A 20205-nucleotide genomic window follows, 5' to 3' on the forward strand; every position below is an offset into this window, starting at 1 on the left:
CCTCTATCATATCCCCCATCAGCCACCCCTACTACCACAACCAGACCCCCACCCCACCACCTCCACCTTCTTCACAAAGGGCATGGTCCTCAAGGCCATTCGTGGACTACGCAATGGGCGAGCCCAAGATCATGAGGGACTCACTGCCGAGTACATCTCGCATGCCCATGATACCCTAGCGCCCCTACTAGCCTACATTGCAATAGAGCCCTTTCTGAAGGATTTCCACCCTCATTGTCCACCAACACCATCACCCCCTTCCTCAAAGCCAGAGATCCACTTGAACCTAATAACTACAATACGATCACACATTGGCCAAACTCTATGGATCAGTGCAAGAGGCGGAAGCTCAGTTCATTTGCAGAGAGCCAGGGATGCAAAGCCTCAAGATAGGCTGGCTTTCGAAGAAGCTACTCTACCCTTGACCACATCTTCACCCTTCGTGCCATCATCGAGTAGGGTAGAGCACGACACCAGAGGATTTACTGCTGCTTTGTGGATTTCCGCAAAGCTTTTGATATTGTACCTCTTACATCGTCTACAGGAGATTGGAGTCCCATCTGACATGGTTTAGAGCATCATTGCCCTCTAAGAGTCTGTCACCGGACGAGTGAAAGCCCCAAGCGGTACATCACAGGAGATTTCCAACACCATTGGGGTGAAACAAGGCTGCCCTCTATCGCCCACTCTTTTCGACCTCTACATTGATGAGATCTCGAGCTTCATTGATGGATTAGGCAAGGCTGGTCTCACACTGGCAGGCATATTGATCCCCATACTACTTTATGCAGATGACATTGTCCTCCTCTCAAACTCAACCGAAGGGCTTCAGAAACAGTTGGATGCCTTACATGACTTTTGCACTCAGCGGGACCTCTCTGTTAACCTTGGTAAAACCAAGGTAATGGTCTTCAATACCTCTCGCCCCGTCACATCCAGATTGAGCTTCACATAAAGGGGATCCTATGGAGATTGTATCATCCTATGTCTACCGTGGTGTCACTTTTAGTGGGCCACACTTTACCATGCTTCACGTAGCGCATGCTAGAGTGACGTAGCACATGCTAGAGTGACACGGGGATATGCAGCCTTGAGCTTACTTGAGCGGTAGTGCTTCCAAGCACATTTCCAGGAGCCCAAGACGAAGGGCTGGCTTTTTGACACCCTCATCACACCAGCCTTGATGTATGGAGCAGTTTCTCAGAATCAGATTTATTCAATGAGGATTGGTAGCGAGTTGAGAGGCCCTAGGTCATGATGTTTTCCTGTATGATCCGCAGCACACCATAAGTCCCACACCAGATTATCCAGGCAGAGTTTGCTGCAACCCGGATGGTAGTGGAGGTACTCTGACAGACAGTCACGTACCTTAATTGCATCAATCACATGGATCCCCACGGGTATCTGTGGTTTGCCCTGGAGTCCTCTAGACAGCTAGCACTTGAGGGGCACTCTGGAGCATGGTATGCACTAGTTTTCACTTGGTTCTCAGTATATAGACTCTGCATGGACTGCCTACCCCCCCTTCCGTACAGATTGGACTCCCCTTTTTTCCGGCTGTCCCACGAGGATACCAACCGGGTTATCCGATCCGATCTTAGCCTCTACACACATTGCACATGGATCACACCCCCGGAGCTCCCCACAAAGATGCACTTACAGAGAACACTTCCTCACACTCACTGAGGATGGATTCATCCAACAGCCGGGCTACTTGACTGTTCACATGTCCCATGCCATGCAGATTGCGATTGGTCAGATACGGGTTTCTTCCCACCGCCTCAGAGTGGAGACGGGTAGAGCTGAGCACATCTTTAGAGCCGAGAAGCTCGTACGGACACCCAGAGAGGAGAGGATCTGCCGACTATGCCACACAGAGGTTGAGACGAGTATACTATGAGATCCATGGGAGGTTTTACTGTCTATTTCGTGAGGGATTCAGTCCACTCTCCAGGATCATTAACTTCCAGGACCAGAGTTGCCTGGGCCTCTTCCTACTTGAGCTCCACAAACACGGGGACATCTTGAGCCCCACCCCCTCCCTCAACCGCCAACCATCACCAGTTTCTTCCAGACCCAGGAGGTGGAGGACACCGACATCGTAGATCTTGTGGACCCTCCACGAGCTACTCTGGACCTACCTCGCCCAAGACGAGTTACCTCATACCGAGCCTCTGCACTCCAACGTGCCCGACGCCCTCGAACCCCCGTCGACCATGATCACCTCATCGGCTCCAAATCCAAGACATGCTCCATCGCCATCCAGCAACCTTTCCACGTGACAGCTGAGGGAGACCTACCGGCCATACTCGTCAACCCCATGCTTGACATTTTGGAGAGTGGTATACCATCTACTCGGAGCTGATGTTGCTCCCATGTTTTTATGTTCTTAGTATTCCATGACAAGTTTCCATGGACAGTTTTGTATCACCCCAGTGAGAGAGCTATATTTATGCTTTTATTCTGTTTTATTTTCCATTCCATGATGAGATATGCCATGGACATTACTGTACCACTTTGGTCTCAGGCCCATTGGGTCTTTAGTAGACACTTAATCTCTCTCTCTCTCTCTCTCTCTCGGGACCTTACAGTGAACCCTGGGAAGACGAAGGTAAAGGTGTTTAACACCTCTCAGCAGTGGGCCGGTTGCCAGAGTTCACCTATGGTGGGGAGACAATACAGAGAGGAGAGAGTGAGAGATGCCGCATGCCCAATGGTAGAGTACACCAGAAGGTAAGAACAGCAGGCCATCTCCATGTGATAGCACTATCCCCTACCAAAAATGTTGCATATAAGTGCCTAATTTATGGTATGCCTCCATTTAGGAGAATAGAATATACTTCCTCACCTTGTACTTACGGTTGTGAGGTTAAAATCCCACACAACAGTGGAGCCTCCATTTAGGAGGATAGAACATACTTCGTACCTTGTACTTTCGGTTGAGGTTAAAATCCCACACAACAGTGGAGAAAGGATTTGAGAACTGCACTTGTCCTCAGGTGCTCAATGTGCCTTCATGCATGATAGTAAGGGGAAAATTATTCTCCCCTTTCAATCCCAACTATGCTTCATAGAAACAAAATTGTTTTTTAAGGTGCTGCTGTCAGAGGAAAATAGAACGCCTCACAATATGCACTGGTTGTTACTATATTACACAGGTGCACAAGAAAATAATTCAGATAACATGGCACATGCAGTATGCCCTATGTAGAACGATGATTGAGAATGATTGAGAATGATTGAGAAGATAAGGCCAGAGAAACCCAGAACTGGTATCAAATAGAAATAACCTGTTGGCACACTAGGCATACGCACAAAAATTTCAATCTTCTGGGGCAGTAAGTTTTCCCTTGCAGTTACAACTAGCCACAAAGGAACCGCCAAAATGTGCTTCCCTCATGCTAGCTTCGGAAGGAGTGACAACATCCTTTTTTTAACAAATATGCATCTTGTTCTCCAGGGACGGAAAGAGGGAGTGAAAGAAGTATAATGGCATTCATCATAAGCCACCACTTTTCAACTTGTGAAGGGTAACATACCCACCTGATATGGCCATATTTTGGAAGGTGAGGCCATTCCATGGAGGACCCAGTGGGCTCATGCCCACACCAGATTAGGTATGGCAGCTTATGTCTATGCACTTTGTTCAGGTTGATTTGCATATCAATACCATTTGTTAAGGTGAGAAAAAACAAACTCTACCCATGCTTCACAGCAATCAGCACCTTCTGATACATGATCCATACACCTAGCTCAGCCACCACTCGTGGACAAACCCACAGTAAGAAATCAACAGTGACCCCTCATTGGTAGTACAATGAATTTAAAAGGTCCATGTAGTAAAACAATTCTTGAGCACTTCAATACTAAAGCTGCTGCCATTCCACTCTCACTATCTTATGATACATCAGCTGTGGCAGCCGCATTTCATAAAAGCTTACTAGTTAGCCCCCTTTTCAAAAATCTGCTTAAAGCCATGAAAATTTTTCCAGTCCCCTGATGCCAACAGACCTGCTCTTAAGTTCAAATCTTCTTCGGAGGCATACAATACAGCCACATGTAGTCAGATTCTTCAAACTTCCGCGATAGGATATACACAGACAACGCTTCCAACATAATCATCACTTTGAACTCAGAAAACTAATATCTATACACGGGGGCTCCACCACCAGGCGGGGGAGGTGGTGGCAACCGAGAAGGTGCTTTCCTACTAGAATTTACATCCCCATTTTGTTCCGCATCAGTAAAGCGTCGACTGTATCCTCCATTCATTCTCTGCGAGGAATCGTTTACCATGTTCTGATCCAGAGACCTGTCGTCCTTGGCCTCTTCAAATGCAATGCGCCAATCCTCACCAGCCATGCCACCACCACCACCTGACCAAGCCCCAATATGTTTTCTTAGAACATCAAAAAGAGAAATTTGATGTCGATAACAAGTAACACATCCATTACCAATAAACAAATGCACAAAATGGCCTAGAAAATAAATGTTGAGTGCTATTGATATTAAAAATTAAGCTCACCACCATTTGCAGACCATCCAGATGCTGAAGCATGGGCTTCATGGACACTAAGCTGTCGGGTAAGGCGAGACAGCAAAGAAGCCTGACGCCTACATCGCTCTCGTCTTTTCTTGACATCTTGGTCTTCTTGTAAAAGCTCCTGAATTCTCTCAATCGACTGTCCACTGCATTTTTTAACTCAACTATAAGTCTAATGTGGGACATGACACAAATCTTCCTCGGCTTCAATTAAACTAGAACATAAGCCTGTAAAGCACCTAAATTGACCTGATGGAGCTGTAAAGTTGATTAAGCATGGCATCTTTTGCCCTCTCAACTTGGCACAGCACTACTGCCTGTGAGAAAGATACCAGCATCAAGAGGGAAGAAAAGAAAAAGAGAGATAATGGCCACACTTAGAATGCCAGTGACAAGAAACATCATGAAATTCTTACTTTTGGCACATTTGCTGCTAAGCTGTTCAGTACAGCTTCAACATAGTCCCGTACTTCTTGCGCCATAAGTCTCAACTCTTCATCCGGATCCACAGGTCTCCTCGCAACAGTGTCCTACAGACCAAAAATTGAATTGTACCGATACAGAAGCAGGGACCACGAGTTGAATGGAAAGAGCATACTGATGCACAGCTTATCTTTAAACTCTATCCTAGTCCAGATCCGCATTGCATCAGTGTAAAGCAACCAAGCATATCCACATTGCATAAAACCATTCAGGATTTCTTTTTCCTTTGCTTCGAACGTTTTACAAAAGAATAAAACAACTAAGCTGGAAAACATGAAAGCTGTAATCGTTTGTGTCAATGTATATAAGATTGGTTGTGTAATAAAGAAACAACCCCAAATATGCCTAAGTGACATTGGGGCTAAGGGCATGGTTGTTCAAAGGTCTAATAGCCACCTTACATTTGATGTAGTAAGGCGCCTCCTACAAGTTGGGAAGGAGAACTAGGCATCACCCAAATCTAGGCATCTTGGAGGTGATCAAATCAAGGATGGTTTAGGGTTTTCCTTACGGGTTAACCACACTCTTAATCCATTCTACTCCAGTCTATTTAAAGGCAATGATCTAATGCAAAAGTACAACATCTTTCTCCTATTTCATTGTGTCATTATGTTGTCCATTTGATAAGCCATGTGATTAGTGTTAACCTTATCTTTGCTTAGCTTGTCTCCATGCTTTCACCATGAGTTTAATCATCTATTTTAAGCTCCCATAATGCCAACATGGTATCAGAGCTTAGATCCATGTCTATTATGCTCACTCAAACTCTACGTTATCATCTAGGATAAAATAGGATTAACACTAATCTATGTATAATCTCAAAAGCCATGAAACCTACTCCCTTTCTGTACCCACAGCCACGGGGAGCTTGAATGTCACCCACACTGGCAACCAAAGGTCATGCCACTCTTGGGGCATCTCCCTAGGTCCTAGGCACAGCCTGAAATGAGCTAAATGCCCCAGAACAGCCATCGTTATGCCACCACCATCACCAACTAAGCCAGGAGGAGGAAAAGGAGAAAATCGAGCAAAACCAGCAACTCCGCAAAGAAATGATCTAATTCCTTAGAAGTCCGGCAGTTTTGGGGAGCTGTGAACACGACTATGCTGTGACCTGTCAGAATCAAAAATGGAGGACTATGGCGGCTGATTCAGCTCTGGATGCTTCACAGAGGCTCCTTCTGGTAATACTGTGATTAAGGCAGGATTATCATGCTTAATATAATGCTTATGGGTCCTAAACTAAAGTTAACTCACTTCTCTAACTGCCTCTTGAAGCTCATTTTATTTGGTTTGGTGGAGGGCTCCCATTCGCATGCTCCAATGGCTCTCTGTTTTCTGCCCTCAAAACAGTGAGCTACTCACTAATTATGGCATTAATGATGTCTTAATCTCTATTGTTGGCTAATCACTTGAGGTCCAGTATGCCTTCCTTTTGCGAATCCTTAAATGCCAAACGTATTAATCCCAAAAGACAAATCAAGAAGCAAAAGACCAAAACACTAAACCAGGATACTAAGGTAAAGGTTTTTCAGAATTTTTGTTTGCTCACATGCATCTTTATGGTGATGGCTTTTAGCATCTCATAAATCTTATTAAAAGGGTTTAGACACTGCCCTCGGATTAACTGTCCAAGGACTAAGACCTACATGGATCATGTCTAACACACTCAAGAATGATAAGTCGAGGGGTATGGTTCTTTGGGACACAATTTAAAGATTCTAAATTCAACCTTTTAATCAAGTTTTTTTAAGCGAATGTGGGAGAGTCACTTCCGATTCATCTTAACTATGTGAAAAGTATTCTCACCCAGCTTGCAGGGATCGAAAAGACAATTGAAGAAGTTGTGATCATAGTTGTGCTCTTAATAAGCTTACCCCAAGAGGAGTTTGGTAACATTGTTACCACGCTTGCAAACTTGCCAGCAGCAAAATTGATGGCTGTTGAAGCATTCCTTCTAGACGAAGATAACAAAGTCAAGCAAAGGCAAGGCAACTCGGAAAGGTCTTTCTTCAACAAAGGAGGCTACAAAAAGTTTGGTAATAAAGCATCCTTCAAAGAAATAAATCACAAACAAGATTTTCCAAAGAAGTCATGCAACTTCTGTGGGAAACCAAGACATGAAGAGAAGGATTGTTTCTTTATAAACAAAGCACAAAAGGCTCTTCTTGCAAGTGAAGACAACTTAAGTGGAGAAGAAGTAGAACAGAAAGAAGGTGCATCCGCCGAGGCCGACTACACTGAAGACCATGAAGAGAAGAATTGTTTCTTTAGAAACAAAGCACAAAACACTCTTCTTGCAAGTGAAGACAACTTAACTGGAGAAGAAGTAGAACAGAAAGACGGTGCCTCCGCCGAGGCCAACCACAGTCAAAACCATTGGGCTTTCTAGACTAGCTAGAACAAGCCCGACCTGTTAGTCACTCCTCTATTCTAAGTGAAATGTAATCATAACTAGATGGCTAACATATGTCATCATAACTGGTATTGTAAACTTCCTAAAGTAAGGCCTACGGACACTTGGATTGTCATCATAACCACCATTGTAAACAAAAATTAGAGCTAGCATTGACATCATAGTAGCCATGGATATTTTGTTGAGGGAGGGTGTTGAAATAATACACCAAAATATGCCTAAGTGACATTGGGAATAAGGGCATGGTTGTTCAAAGGTCTAAAAGCCACCTTACATTTGATGTAGCATGGTCAAAGGGACATCCACCTCATCTAGAAGAGGGCGCCACCTATAAGTGGAAACGAGATCTAGGTTGCACCCAAATCTAGACACAAAGAGAGATCTTGGAGGTGCTCAAATCAAGGGTAGTTTAGGGTTTTGCTTAAGGGTTAACCACACTCTTAATCCATTGTACTCTAGCCTGTTTAAAGGCAATGATCTAATGCAAGAGTACAACATCTTTCTCCTATTTCATTGTGTCACTATGCTGTCCATTTGATTAAGCTATGTGATTAGTATTAACCTCATCTTTGCTTAGATCGTCTCCATGTTTTCACCATGAGTTTAATGATCTATTTTAAGCCCTCATAATGCAAACAATCCTCGTAGACAAATTCATAGATAAGCCACCTAACAAAGTTTCTATCACTTCTTTAGAGGTGAACGGCAAACTCAGCCATGATGAAGGCTAGCGTGCAAGCATGTGTGCACGGGAACATACACACACCAAGGACGTTGCAAGGGCACCACTTTGAATAGAGAGAATCAGCATAAACCAGCTAGCTGCAATTTGGATAAGAACTTACCAAAACTATGCATCTCCGCTAATACGGCAAAAAGTTATTCCAATGGAGCATACAGGTTATTTCCACAGTGCGATCTTCACTCCACAGAGTCTACTCATAAAGCTTCAAAGCATCGAATCCATCATGCATAGCATAGACTATGTAGTTGACTGCTTGATGAAGGGTAACAGCTGCTGAGACTGGAAGGGGCTGTATAAGAGGACAATAACACGAGTGCCGACATCATAGACCATGGTTACATGGAAATGGGAACAGGGAACAGCACATGTCTGCACACGAGAAATGGCCTAAAACTAGGAAAAAGGAAATGGCTGGGAAATGGCAGGTCTTTAACATTATGACAGTGGGAGAAAAAGAATAAATGAGGTGAAAATAGAGAAGAAACTTCGGGTAAACCATAATAAAGTGTTTAAGCATCTGTTATGTTTCATAGAACTGCAGAAACCAAAGCAGCCCCTAGTTTCCATGCAGATGATGATGACCATGGTCATACTGCCCTCAAGTCTAACATACAGAAATCAGGTCTAAATGCAACGGTAACACCTATTAGTATGGATAAAACGCAGCAGTACAACTGATGAAATTGTTCATGCACGATCCTTTGTTCACTTCTTGATGTTGCAGGCCTTGACATGAATACTATTTGTTGAACTACTTTGTTATTGTTAAGGACTTTCGACTTTGCTACAAAAGTTTCTCTTCTACTCAAAAATTAGAGCAAGAAAAGAGGGCACACATACTAAAGAGCCATCTGACAAACTCGTTCGCATGGCCGGCGCTGATTCACTTGTGGAGCCCTTTGCAGCAGGAGCTCCTTTTGGTCCCTGGGCAATGGATAGCAACTTACTCATCCACTCAGTTTTCTCAGCCATGTTTTCCGCCTTTAATACAAGTGCATGGTGTGCTGCAGCAGCAGTCAGAGGTTAGCAGGCATACAACAAACTTTAAACATGTATCAATCCAGAAAAAGAAGATAAATATCAAGCAAGAGTGACACCTTTGACAACTGTCTTGTAAGACACTTTGTTGCTGATTTTAAAAGCAAGACTTGGGGTCTTTTCTGGTCCATTTGCTTTCTTTGAACTCTTAGACTTTACTGGCGGTGCCTCATCGGCGCCATCTTCTTTCTCAGATACATCTTCCACAATACATTCCTACATATAACCCATTATTCTGAGTGTTTGTTAGTCGGAAAGAAATCATGCCATTGTAAAATTGGCGTGACAAAAGGACACCTCTCTCTCTCTCTCTCTCTCTCTCTCTCTCTCTCTCGGACTTGACTCAGCTGGACACAAGGAGGACATGGATACAGCCGACACACGAGCTTGGTACGAAGATGGCTTTCTATAGAGATCATCTTCTCCAGCTCACACGGAGGATGGATTTGTGATTAGACCCAGCTACATGGATACTCATCTTTCTCATGGGGTACGGTGTGCTATTGGTCAGATGCGCACATCCTCACACCAGCTAGAGATTGAGACTGGCAGATTCAGAGGAGTACCAGCTAAGGCCAGGATTTGTCAGCTGTGCCAGATAGAGCCAGAGACAGAGGTACATTACATATGTCACTGTCCAGTATATTATGAGATACGAGGTCGTTTTCACTCCCTGTTCAGAGAGGGTTTCAGACCACTTTCTAGAGTCATGAGATACCAGGATCAGAGATGCCTCGGATTATACTTGCTGGAGCTGCGTAGACATAGAGAGGGTCTCTTGAGAGGGAGGGGATCAGAGAGGGAGAGACACCTACAGAGGCAGATTACAGACTTCTTTCGACCAGAGATTAAGCAGTCAGGCCAGTAGGCATTGCAACTAGCCCCAAAGTATAGCCGCACCAGAGGTACACTGATTAATCAGGCTATAGAGCTGGGGCGGTCCAGGCGCCCCAAGATGAGAGGCCCATCTCGACACCAGCGGAGACTACGACAGAGGATCAGGACCACACTAGCACGGCATGGGAGACGTCCAGTCAGAGTACTCACCATGGAGGACATTGAGGATATCCGCCATCGACCGACATTGTATCAGATCCACCAATTGTAGTAACCTTTTTGGTCTCATAGGTCATTTTGGCCTTCTGAAGACGTTAATATATCATTTCATTTCATTTCTCTCTCTCTCTCTCTCTCTCCATCCAGCTACCTTTCCACATGACGTAGTTAAAACTTAAGGGAGACCTCTTGACCATACTCATTTCTCTCTCTCTCTCTCTCTCTCTCTCTCTCTCTCTCTCTCTCCATCCAGCTACCTTTCCACATGACGTAGTTAAAACTTAAGGGAGACCTCTTGACCATATTCATTAGCCCCATGCTTGATATTTTGGAGAGTGGTATACCATCTATTGGGGGCTGATGCTCCTCTCATGTTTCATGATCTTGGTATTCCATGATGAGATTTCCATGGATAGTTTGGTATCACTCCAATGAGAGAGTTTTGATTTGTTTTATTTTATTTTCCATTCCATGATGACATATGCCATGGACATTTTTGTCACTTTGGTCTCATAGACCCATTGTGTCTTTAGTAGAGGCTCTCGATCTCGATCCAGACCCGAGTTACTTGGAGACACACTATATCTACATCTACTACCAGAGGAGTGACATCAGCCTGGACGAGAGAGTTATCATCCAAGAGACACCCCCGCCCACCTGGCCCTCACCCCCCCCCCCCCCCCCCCCCCAGGTCTCCACTAGACACAGATTGATGAGATCTTGAGGAGACATAGCACAGAGGACAGACCCCAGATTGCGTGATGTTGGTTATTTCGGAGTTAGTCTGGAGTCTAGTCAACTGTCCTTAGTGGTGTCAACACACTAGGTGTCAAGGCTGCATCCAAACGCCGTTTGGATTTAATCCAAACGTTTGAAACGTTCACTAACGTTTGGAAACATTAGTGAACGTGGCATTATGATTTTGTAAGTTTAAAAATTGGACACACATCAACATCGTTTTTTTTTTCGTTGTTCCTTACGTGCGTGTGTGGCAACCTCTGTTCAACGGCAGGCGCTCAACCTTCTCGTGCTGGTCGTGCTGCGCTTTGAGCGGTCTATGCTAGTCGTGCTGCGCTCGAGCCTATTGCACACGCTTGAGTCACTCTCTCCCTCCCTCCCTCCCGCACAGGCTCAACTCTCTCTCTCTCTCTCTCTCTCTCTCCCCCCCCCACACAAGCTCAACTCTCTCTCTCTCGCAACAACTGATTTCTTCTAGAGATCTATCCCAGTGCCTACCATGACACAAGAGGGGGTTACACTTCAGCGCGTTGCGGACCTCCGAGCTAGACGGAGATCAAGAGCACCAGGCTACCAGACTCCCAGACTACATCAAAGGGAGATCACAGAGATACGGGCTCGACATTAGCACCATATCCACGAGCAGCTAGCTCACTTACACTCACACCCGGAGATCATGCTCCGAGGTATTTTTGCCTCGCCATCGCCTATGTATCACATATTACACCCCCATTATGGTACTGGTTGGAGCTAGACAGATCTGCATTGCATTCTTGTATACCCTACGCATATAGGTTGCATACTGAGCCTCTAGCAGTAGTGCTCCATCCATCACACCCCCCCACTAGCTCAACACTTTCATAGTTTATTTCATGTTCATTTTCTTTTTTTTTCTGGACATCCAGAGAACATTGACAGTTGTACATTGATTTGTCTCATAGGTCGAGTTCGGCCTCTAGTAGACGTTAATACATCTCTCTCTCTCTCTCTCTCTCTCTCTCTCTCTCTCTCTCTCTCTCTCTCTCTCTCTCATGGCACTGGATGGAGTTAGACATAGATCTGCATAGCATGCTTGTACTACCCCTTCAGCATATAGAGATGCATTGCCTCAGCACCCCATCCACATCCCCACCCCCCCTTATATTGTTTGTATATGGGCTCCACCGATCCATGATGATTCACAGTTGTATCCAGACACATGCACACTTTTTCTTTTGTTTCTTTTCTTCCGATGACTGGAAGAACACAGTTGTATTATTTTTTTTTGTCTCATAGGCCGACTTTGGCCTCTCGTAGACGTTAATCTCTCTCTCTCTCTCTCTCTCTCTCTCTCTCTCTCTCTCTCTCTCTCTCTCTCTCTCTCTCGGTTACCAGGACCAGAGGTGTTTGGGATTGTTCTTGCTTGAGCTACGGAGATATAGAGATAGCCTGCTTAGGCGCACAGAGAACCAGACTCAGAGGCACATTACAGACTTCTTTAGTCCAACCATCACTGCGCCAGATGGACCACAGCAGCAGCAAGACATGGATACCGCCCACACCAACGGTACACTGATTGATCGTGCGATTGAGCTTGGGTGGTCCAGACGCCCACGACTACGGAGGAGGGCATCCCAGCATACGGAGGTTGCAGCGGCGGATTCGGATTATTCTTGCGAGACATGCGGGACACCTAGTCAGGGTGCTGACCACAGAGGACATTGAGGAGATCCGCCAGCGTCCGATGCGGCACATATTATGAGATGGAGGCACCTCCATAGTGTACCCCCCGTCCCACATGATATTGTATCCCCTCACTATACTCCACTCACCTCCATAGCGTACCCCCCCCCCCCCCCCCCCCCCCCTTCACTATATTCACACCCTATAAGGGTTTCTGTTTACCTTCCAGTTCCAGTTTCATTTTCTAGGTGCCAGTAGTACCATCTTTTTTTTTTTCCGAGAAAAGATCCTTTCATTAGTTATGTAAAAAAAACGCCCGGAGGGCTACAAAAGAGATCTCTCCTGCTCCTACCAGAGAGAAGAGCAGTGAATACATCATGGCAGCCCGGGAGACTCTCCCTAGGTGCTGCAAAATACAAGCATCAGTCTAAAGGACTGAGCGGCTAAATCATACAATGGGGGGAGGAAAGAGCCAAACAGGTGGCCTGTAGTGCCAACGGGGGGATCCCGTGTGTAGGGTATAGAACGGGCCGCAGCGCCAAGTGGTATGAAAGGCCTGGCGCCGTAAGATCGCCTCATCCGAGTCTCCCCGGATGCGGTCATACTGTCCTCGCAGGGTGTGGATCAACTCCTGCCAAATCCCCCGAACAGTCTCTGCTGGTGGCTCCAATCTCCCCTCAAAGGCCGTGAAGCACCGGGCCCTCCAGGTGAACCAGATGGTGAGGCTGCTGAGGAGCTCCCATCGTAAATCCCTCTCCTGTGTCCAGCTGGCGGACGAGAAATCCGGTGCCGGAACCAGGCGAGGCTGGCCCCTAATAAATCTGATGGCCTGACTGCCCTGCTCCATCTCATAGCCCATAGCAGGCCCTGACGAAGTCGACCAAGCAGCGGCGCCCCACGTAAACATACCCTCTGGAGAAAGGGGGGCCAGAATACGCAGCATCCGCAGCCAAATCTGCTGTGCCTGAGGGCAGTCCCAAAGGCAATGTCTCTGTGTCTCCATAGGGTGGCCGCATCGGACGCAGGCCGCCGGAAGACCGCTGTAAACAAGCCAAGTGCCAACTGCTGAGCCCCTGTGGGCGACCAGCCACTGAAAAGCCGAGATCCTGCGGGCCTGTCGACTAGCCCAGAGCCGAGCCCAAAAATCCTCCAGGAACTCCTGTGAAAGTCCCTGCAATCGCCAATGCCCCGCTGCCGCTGGAGAAACCGTCCTCCTCGCCGTCAAGATATGCCGTCCCAGCCTAACAGTATACTGGAAAAATGTGATCTCTGTGGCCTCAAGGGATGCATAAGGATCATGCCACTCGTACTCTCCGGGGTCCCACTGCAGCCGGGCCAAGGGGCGCGCTGCATATGCCCAAATGCGCCAATCCGGGAGCACGTCAGCAGGGTCGGGGTCAATATGCCACTTCCGAGAAGCGGCAGCCACTACCCGAATCCTCTGAAAGGTGCACTCTGCAACCAAAGGCGACTCCACCTCCACTCTCTGGAGTCTGCCCTCATCCTGAATCTCATAATAGAGGCATCTGCCATCCTCAGTGCTAGCTCTGACAGCAATCAGGATCTCCAACTGTGTAAAGGCTCCCATCCACCGTGGGGCCACTGGCTCGAGAGGTGTGAACCACTCCTCTGAAAGTGCCTCCTGAATATCATCCCTCATAATCAAACCCCCTCTGAAGTGACTCAGCCTCTCCACCTGGGTCTCCTCTGGTAGACTGCAGAAAGCCTGCCAGTCTCCAAAACTACGAGCTGGGCCTGCCGCTAAAGGTCCCCAGGCTAGACGAGGCCGAGAACCCAGCATATGACCCTGCTCTGTACGAACCGCTGGGCTCCAGATGAGCGGCTGCCTGGCCCGCTCCTCAACACAAGAAGGAGGCCGCTGAGAGAGCCCCGGTCTCAGCAGCTCCCAAGCTCTCAGGATACTCAAAGCAAATCTGTCCTCCCATCCTCTACTGAGGCCTGTCCTCCTCATCTCTATGAAGATCCAGCGAATCTCTGGTGCCCAAGTACCCCCTGCAGGAGGCGCCCGGGCCTGCAGTCGCTGCAAGAGGAGCTCTTTCCAAGGCTCAGCGCCTGGAAGCAACCCCCGAACAATAAGCTTCCCCAATAAGGCTCTACTCTGATCGACTGGATCTATAATGCCCAAACCGCCCTGAGCCAGCGGAAGTGTAATAACTGCCCATGCAACCTTTGCCCGAGCTGGCTGACCGTCCCGCCCAGACCACAGAAAGTTCCTGATCAGCCTCTGTACCTGGCTGATGCAAGAGCTCGAGAAAATCCAGCAAGACGTAATGTACCACATAGTCGCTAACAGCACCTGATTTGCCACCACCACCCTACCAGCCAAGGATAGTCGAGCTGTACTCCAATACAATAGCTTCTTCCGAATGCTCAGAAGAAGCGGGGCAATCTGCTGCTCAGGTGACAAATCGAGGCCGATCTGGCATCCCAAATACCGCACTGCTGTGCCGGGAGGAATCCATCTAAAACCGGGGTCCGGACTCCATGCCGGAGTGGGAGCACTACTGATCCAAAAGGCCACTGTCTTGCGCCAATTGATCAATGCTCCCGAAGCTGCACTAAAAACCAGGAGCGACTGCTCTGCCCGAATAAGATTGGCCTCTTGGCCATGCAAAAATAAGCCCGTGCCGTCTGCAAACTCAGCATCAAGCAAATCCTCCCCCCGGACTGGGAGCTGAAGTCCTCTCAAACCAACCTCCTCTGCCGACAAATACATACTCATAGCCTCCGCAAAGAAGAGAAAAAGGAAAGGAGCGAGAGGACACCCCTGACGGACTGATCTGGTCAGCTCAAAACTCGGCCCCCGACCTCCTGCAATCAGCACCTGGCTGCGAGCTGTGGAATACAAAGCTGCCACCCCTCTGATCCATCCTGGCTCAAAGCCCAGGCGTAGCATAGTGCCCTCTAAGAATCCCCAATCGACTCTATCGTATGCCTTCTCAAAATCGAGAAGCATCACGACCAAGTCCTCACCAAGAAACCTGGCTCGGGCCGTCGCCTCCCAGAAAGTAAAGATGTTGTCAAGGATACTGCGCTCCTTGACAAATCCTGTCTGAGTAGCATGAATCAACTCCCCCAGGAAGGGCTGGATCCTCAAACTCAAGGCCTTTGCCAAGACCTTGTAGACAGTATTGAGGATCGTAATAGGCCTCCAATGCCGAATATCATCTGATACTCCCTCCCCCTTGGGGATAAGATAGATCAAGCCCTCTGAAAAGCTCTGCGGCATCACCCCAGTGTCCAAAACATGCTGAAAGCCCCTGCGGAGGCCTGGCCCCAAAAGGTCCCAGTAGCGCATAAAGAAGGCCGGCGTCAGTCCGTCCTCCCCTGGGCAACTATGTCGCGGCAGGACCCTCAAGGCCTCGGCAAGCTCAGTCTCTGACAGAGGCGCACCTAAAACTGTGCGCATATGGTCTGTGACCCTCCTCTGCACATGGGCCCACACAGTCTGTCTGCATACATCCCGATCCTCTGTGGCTGGCTCCGCTGAAAGCAAGTCACTATAAAAAGCAGTGGCAATGTCTCTGATCTCCCCGAGCTCAGTAGCTATCGATCCATCCGGTCTACCAAGCTGGCGAACCCCTGCTCGCGCATGACGTGGTCCAGTGATCTCAAAAAACTCCCCAGTCACTCTATCACCAAGCTGCGTCCACTGAGAGGCCTGACGACGATAGTAAAACTCATGTCTCTGCTCCTCTGCCTCTCTAACCTCCTGGCGGGCCTGGCTCAGCTGGGACGCCACCCACTCACATGCTGGCTGCTGCTCCTGAAGGCGCTGTAGCGAAGCAAGGCTACGTCTCAGCCGTTGCTCCCGCTCTCGAATCTCTCCCAGTCGTGTCAAAGCTGCAGCGTGCAGAAAAGAGCTAAGATCAATGAGTCCCTGGGCACACTGGCCCGCTGCATCCTGGTCAGAGCACTGACTATCCTGCCATATCCTCTCAATGTCCTCAGCGAGACTGGGGTCTGCAAGTACCCGCTCTGGGATCCTCAACTGCAAGCTGGGCTCCCGAGTCCCCTCCTCCAAAGTCAATATAACTGGCGCATGATCTGAAAATGAGGTGCCAGCAAGAATGCCGACGGAGCCCCCTCGCTCCCCCAACCAATCGCCCACATAAAAGCGATCAATCCGAGATAGATTAGTCCCTCCCTGTCGGCGATCCGACCGAGAGAAACTAAGACTGTCCTGAGACCGGGAGAAAGCCCCATGCTGCCATGCATCAGTGATCCTCAGTGACATGCAAAACCGGTCCCAAGCTGCAAGCTCCGTGCCGTGCACTGTAACATGACTGCCTCCCACCCTATCTGCCGGGTCCTCAAGCATGTTGAAGTCTCCCCCAACACACCAATGTGCGGCCTCTGGCAATGCATCTGTAACCTGAGTCCAAAACTCTGCTCTGGCACTAGCATGATTGGGCGCATAGATGTTGAGCACACCCAATAGCTCATCATGCATCCTCAGAATGACATACTGTGCTCTGCCAGGCACAATGATCCCTCGATCCACAATGGCCTGCCGCCATGCATCTGCAATAACCATGCATACTCCTCCCTGTCCACCCAAAGGACCAAACCCTGCAGACCAGAAAGTGTCCCATCTACCAGGCATCACCGAACCATATCTCCGGATCCTGCTCTCACCCAAGTGGTGCTCCTGCATCATCAGAATGTCTATGCTGCCACCAACCAGGCATCTCTGTAGCTCCTGCCTCAAGCAGCCTCGATAACGTATAAAGTGTGCTCCGCCAAGGCCCTGTACATTCCATGAGATGATCCTCATGGATGTCCTACTGAGGTGGATGCTGTCTCAGCCGTGCGGCGAGCCTTCGCAAGCGGCTTGGATGGAGAGTAGTCCCCATCCGAACGGCTGCGAGTCTGCCCACCCGGTGTACTGCAAGAATCCCGGATCAGGCGCCAGTGGCTGTGACCCATGGCGACTGCCTCCTGCTCTGACATAGTAACCTCGTGTATACTCACATATCCTGGGTCGCGTGCCAAATCTGCAACTATGCGCACGACCAAATGCCGAATCCCGGATGTATCCACACTCCCGGGATCCAAGAAAAAATGAGCCAACTCCCAAAGTCGGCCTATCACATCTGTAACCTCCAAATCGCTCATGTGATGAGAAAACTCAACTGCCTGAGTCTTCAACGTGCTGAGAGCGAGCTCTAGAGTCCACTCCCGGTCACAAGGTCCACAAAGAGGGAATGAGAAGGCCACCGCTGAGTCTAGTGCCTCCTCCCCGCGGGCCGGAGGTATCACTACATGCACTCGGATGGGTGCTGGCTCATGGGGGCCCTCGGCTCCAAAAAGCCGTGTAAAGGTATAATCAAACGCCTCCGAGCGCTGACGAATGCCGAGGCGACTCAGCCGACTACGGATAGATGAAATCCGTGAGGCCCTAATCGGCATAGGTCTCCTCTGTGATGCTCGAGCGAGGTCAGTGCTCAGCGCCCTCCGGACTGCAGGTGAGCGCCAGGGAACTGCCAGGACCTCCCGGGAAGGCGAGGCGGGCGGAGGGGGAGGAGGGGGAGGCGAGGGAGGAGGAGAGGGAGCCGCTGTCGAAACCGGAGCGGGGGCGGGAGGAGGCGATGGTGGACGCGAGGCGGTGGGATGGGGTGGGTGTGGGGGAGGTGAAGGAGGGGGAGCTGGCATCTCCTGGTCCTCGGTCGCTGCAGGGGTCTCCTCCTGAAGGGGAGCAAATCTGTTCCTCACGGGAACCCAGTGAGGCTGAGACTGTGGCTGCTGCTGCAGCGGTATCTGGGCGCGCTGCTGAGGCTGTCTCCCTCGACGGCGCCCCTGTCCTGGCTGCCACTCCGAGGTCTCTGTGGCCTGAGCAGGTGTCCCTGAGGCAGCCTGCCGGGCCGAATCTGTGGGCGGGCCATCCGTGGCCTGCTGCTGTGGTGAGGGCCGAGGTCTCCTACGAGGGCAGGCCTTGGCCAGATGGCCGACCTGCCTACAAACGAAGCACTGGTTCGGGAGCCCCGAGAACTCCACTCTCTGATCTATCCACCCCCCCCCTATCCTAGGTAGCTGAATGACCTTAGGAAGGGAGGAGATGTCAGATACCAACACTCTGACCGAAGGTATCCCAGCTGCTCTGGCCACCACTGAAGCTGCTGAGGGGCCCGTCTCAAGAACCGAACCCACCAAAGCTCCGAGCCTGGAGAGGAGCGGAAGATACTCCCGGCGGAGACCAGGGAAACAAACTGTAATATGGAAGAGGCGCTCTCCCTGCTCCGCCGCTGCTGGGTCAAATCCATGCTGCCAAGGCCTGAAGAAAGCCCGAGCACCCCTGATATCCAGAGGACTCATGGCAAGGACCTTGGCAACGCTCTGGGCGGCCTCGAACTCGATCTGATAATGTCCCCGGCCCAAGAGCTGTACATCCAGGATCTTGCCCACATCTGCAAGAAGGCGGGCCTGAAGAAGATCCCTGATCTCCCCTCTGCTGGGGCGAGTGCCGACTATACGGCAGATGGTGGAGTGAGCCTGAAGGCGCTCCACCTCTGCGGTGAGGCTCGCTTCCTCTTCCGGCGAAAGAGAAAGCCTGATGGGGATGACCTCGGGGGCGGGCGAGGGGGCTGCAGAAGAGTCCCTCTAAGGCGAGGCGGGAGGAGTCTCCATCAGAGTCTGAAGCTCAAGCGAAGGCGAGGCGAAAGCGGAAAACCCTGCAAGAAGCGGGCTGCACACCAAGAGGCGGAAGGACGGGTGACGATAAGGAAAAAACAAAAAAACCCCCTAAGGGGAAGAAGCAGCACGACGAGGAGAGAAGGGGGGGCGGAAATCGGAGGAGAGGCCCAGAGGGGGGGGGACGGCGACAACGCGAGAAGGAAGGGGGGGGGGCGCTGCTGAAAGGCGGCGGGAGTGAAGAAGCGAAGAGGCGGGGGGGGGCGGAATGGCGGCAGCGGGGAGGGAGGGCGAGAGGCGGCAGCGGGGAGGGGGGCGACCTGGCGAAGAGGGGGGGTGGAGGCGCAGAAGCGCTGAAGGAGGGGGGGCGGCGCAGCAGCGAGGAAGGAGGGGGGGGCGCAGCGGCGAGCAGAGGGGACAAGCGGGGGGCGGAGGAGAGAAGGGGCGCGAGGAGGGGTGGGGGAGAGCGACGGTGCGCAGAGCAGGGGGGGGGGGGCGGGAGCTTCAGCGAGCCTTCAATTGTCAATTTTTATGTTTTTGCAAATCAGTAGTACCATCTTTATTTTTCATTTTCTTGTTTTTTTATCCAAACATTGTATCAGATCCACCATGATGTAACTTTTTGGTCTCATAGGTCATTATGGCCTTTTGAAGACGTTAATATAACATTTCATTTCATTTCTCTCTCTCTCCCCCCCCTCTCTCCCATCGCACTGCTGCTACCCACGCTACTCTCTCGCATTGTGTTGTTGCTACCTGCGTTGTTGCCTAAGCTGCCCACTGCCTGTGCTTCAGCCCACGCTCTCTTCCACCCTCTGCGTTTTCAGTCCCGCCATCTCTCTCTCTCTCTCTCTCTCTCTCTCTCTCTCTCTC

General features: G+C 49.7%; 1 protein-coding gene across 3 annotated transcripts in view; it reads right to left on the bottom strand.

The window, feature by feature from the left end:
* Positions 1-3252: 3252 nt before the first annotated feature.
* LOC147606216 (dynamin-2A-like) overlaps positions 3253-20205 on the bottom strand; it is a 117588-nt gene continuing 100635 nt past the window's right edge. For 2 of the 3 annotated variants that reach the window (XM_086792965.1, XM_086792966.1), the window contains exons 17-22: positions 9285-9441; positions 9028-9191; positions 4960-5073; positions 4793-4860; positions 4526-4689; positions 3253-4376 (exon numbers count right to left, since the gene is read on the bottom strand). In XM_086792965.1, coding sequence (XP_086649091.1) covers positions 4141-4376; positions 4526-4689; positions 4793-4860; positions 4960-5073; positions 9028-9191; positions 9285-9441 — 903 coding nt within the window. In that variant the 3' untranslated portion in view covers positions 3253-4140. Of the gene's footprint in view, positions 4377-4525; positions 4690-4782; positions 4861-4959; positions 5074-9027; positions 9192-9284; positions 9442-20205 lie in introns of all 3 variants that reach the window. The other variant, XR_015265102.1, reaches the window with a different exon arrangement.

Source organism: Cibotium barometz, chromosome 58 (assembly GCF_041138505.1).
Source record: "Cibotium barometz isolate CiBa-2024 chromosome 58, ASM4113850v1, whole genome shotgun sequence".
Taxonomy (NCBI): domain Eukaryota; kingdom Viridiplantae; phylum Streptophyta; class Polypodiopsida; order Cyatheales; family Cibotiaceae; genus Cibotium; species Cibotium barometz.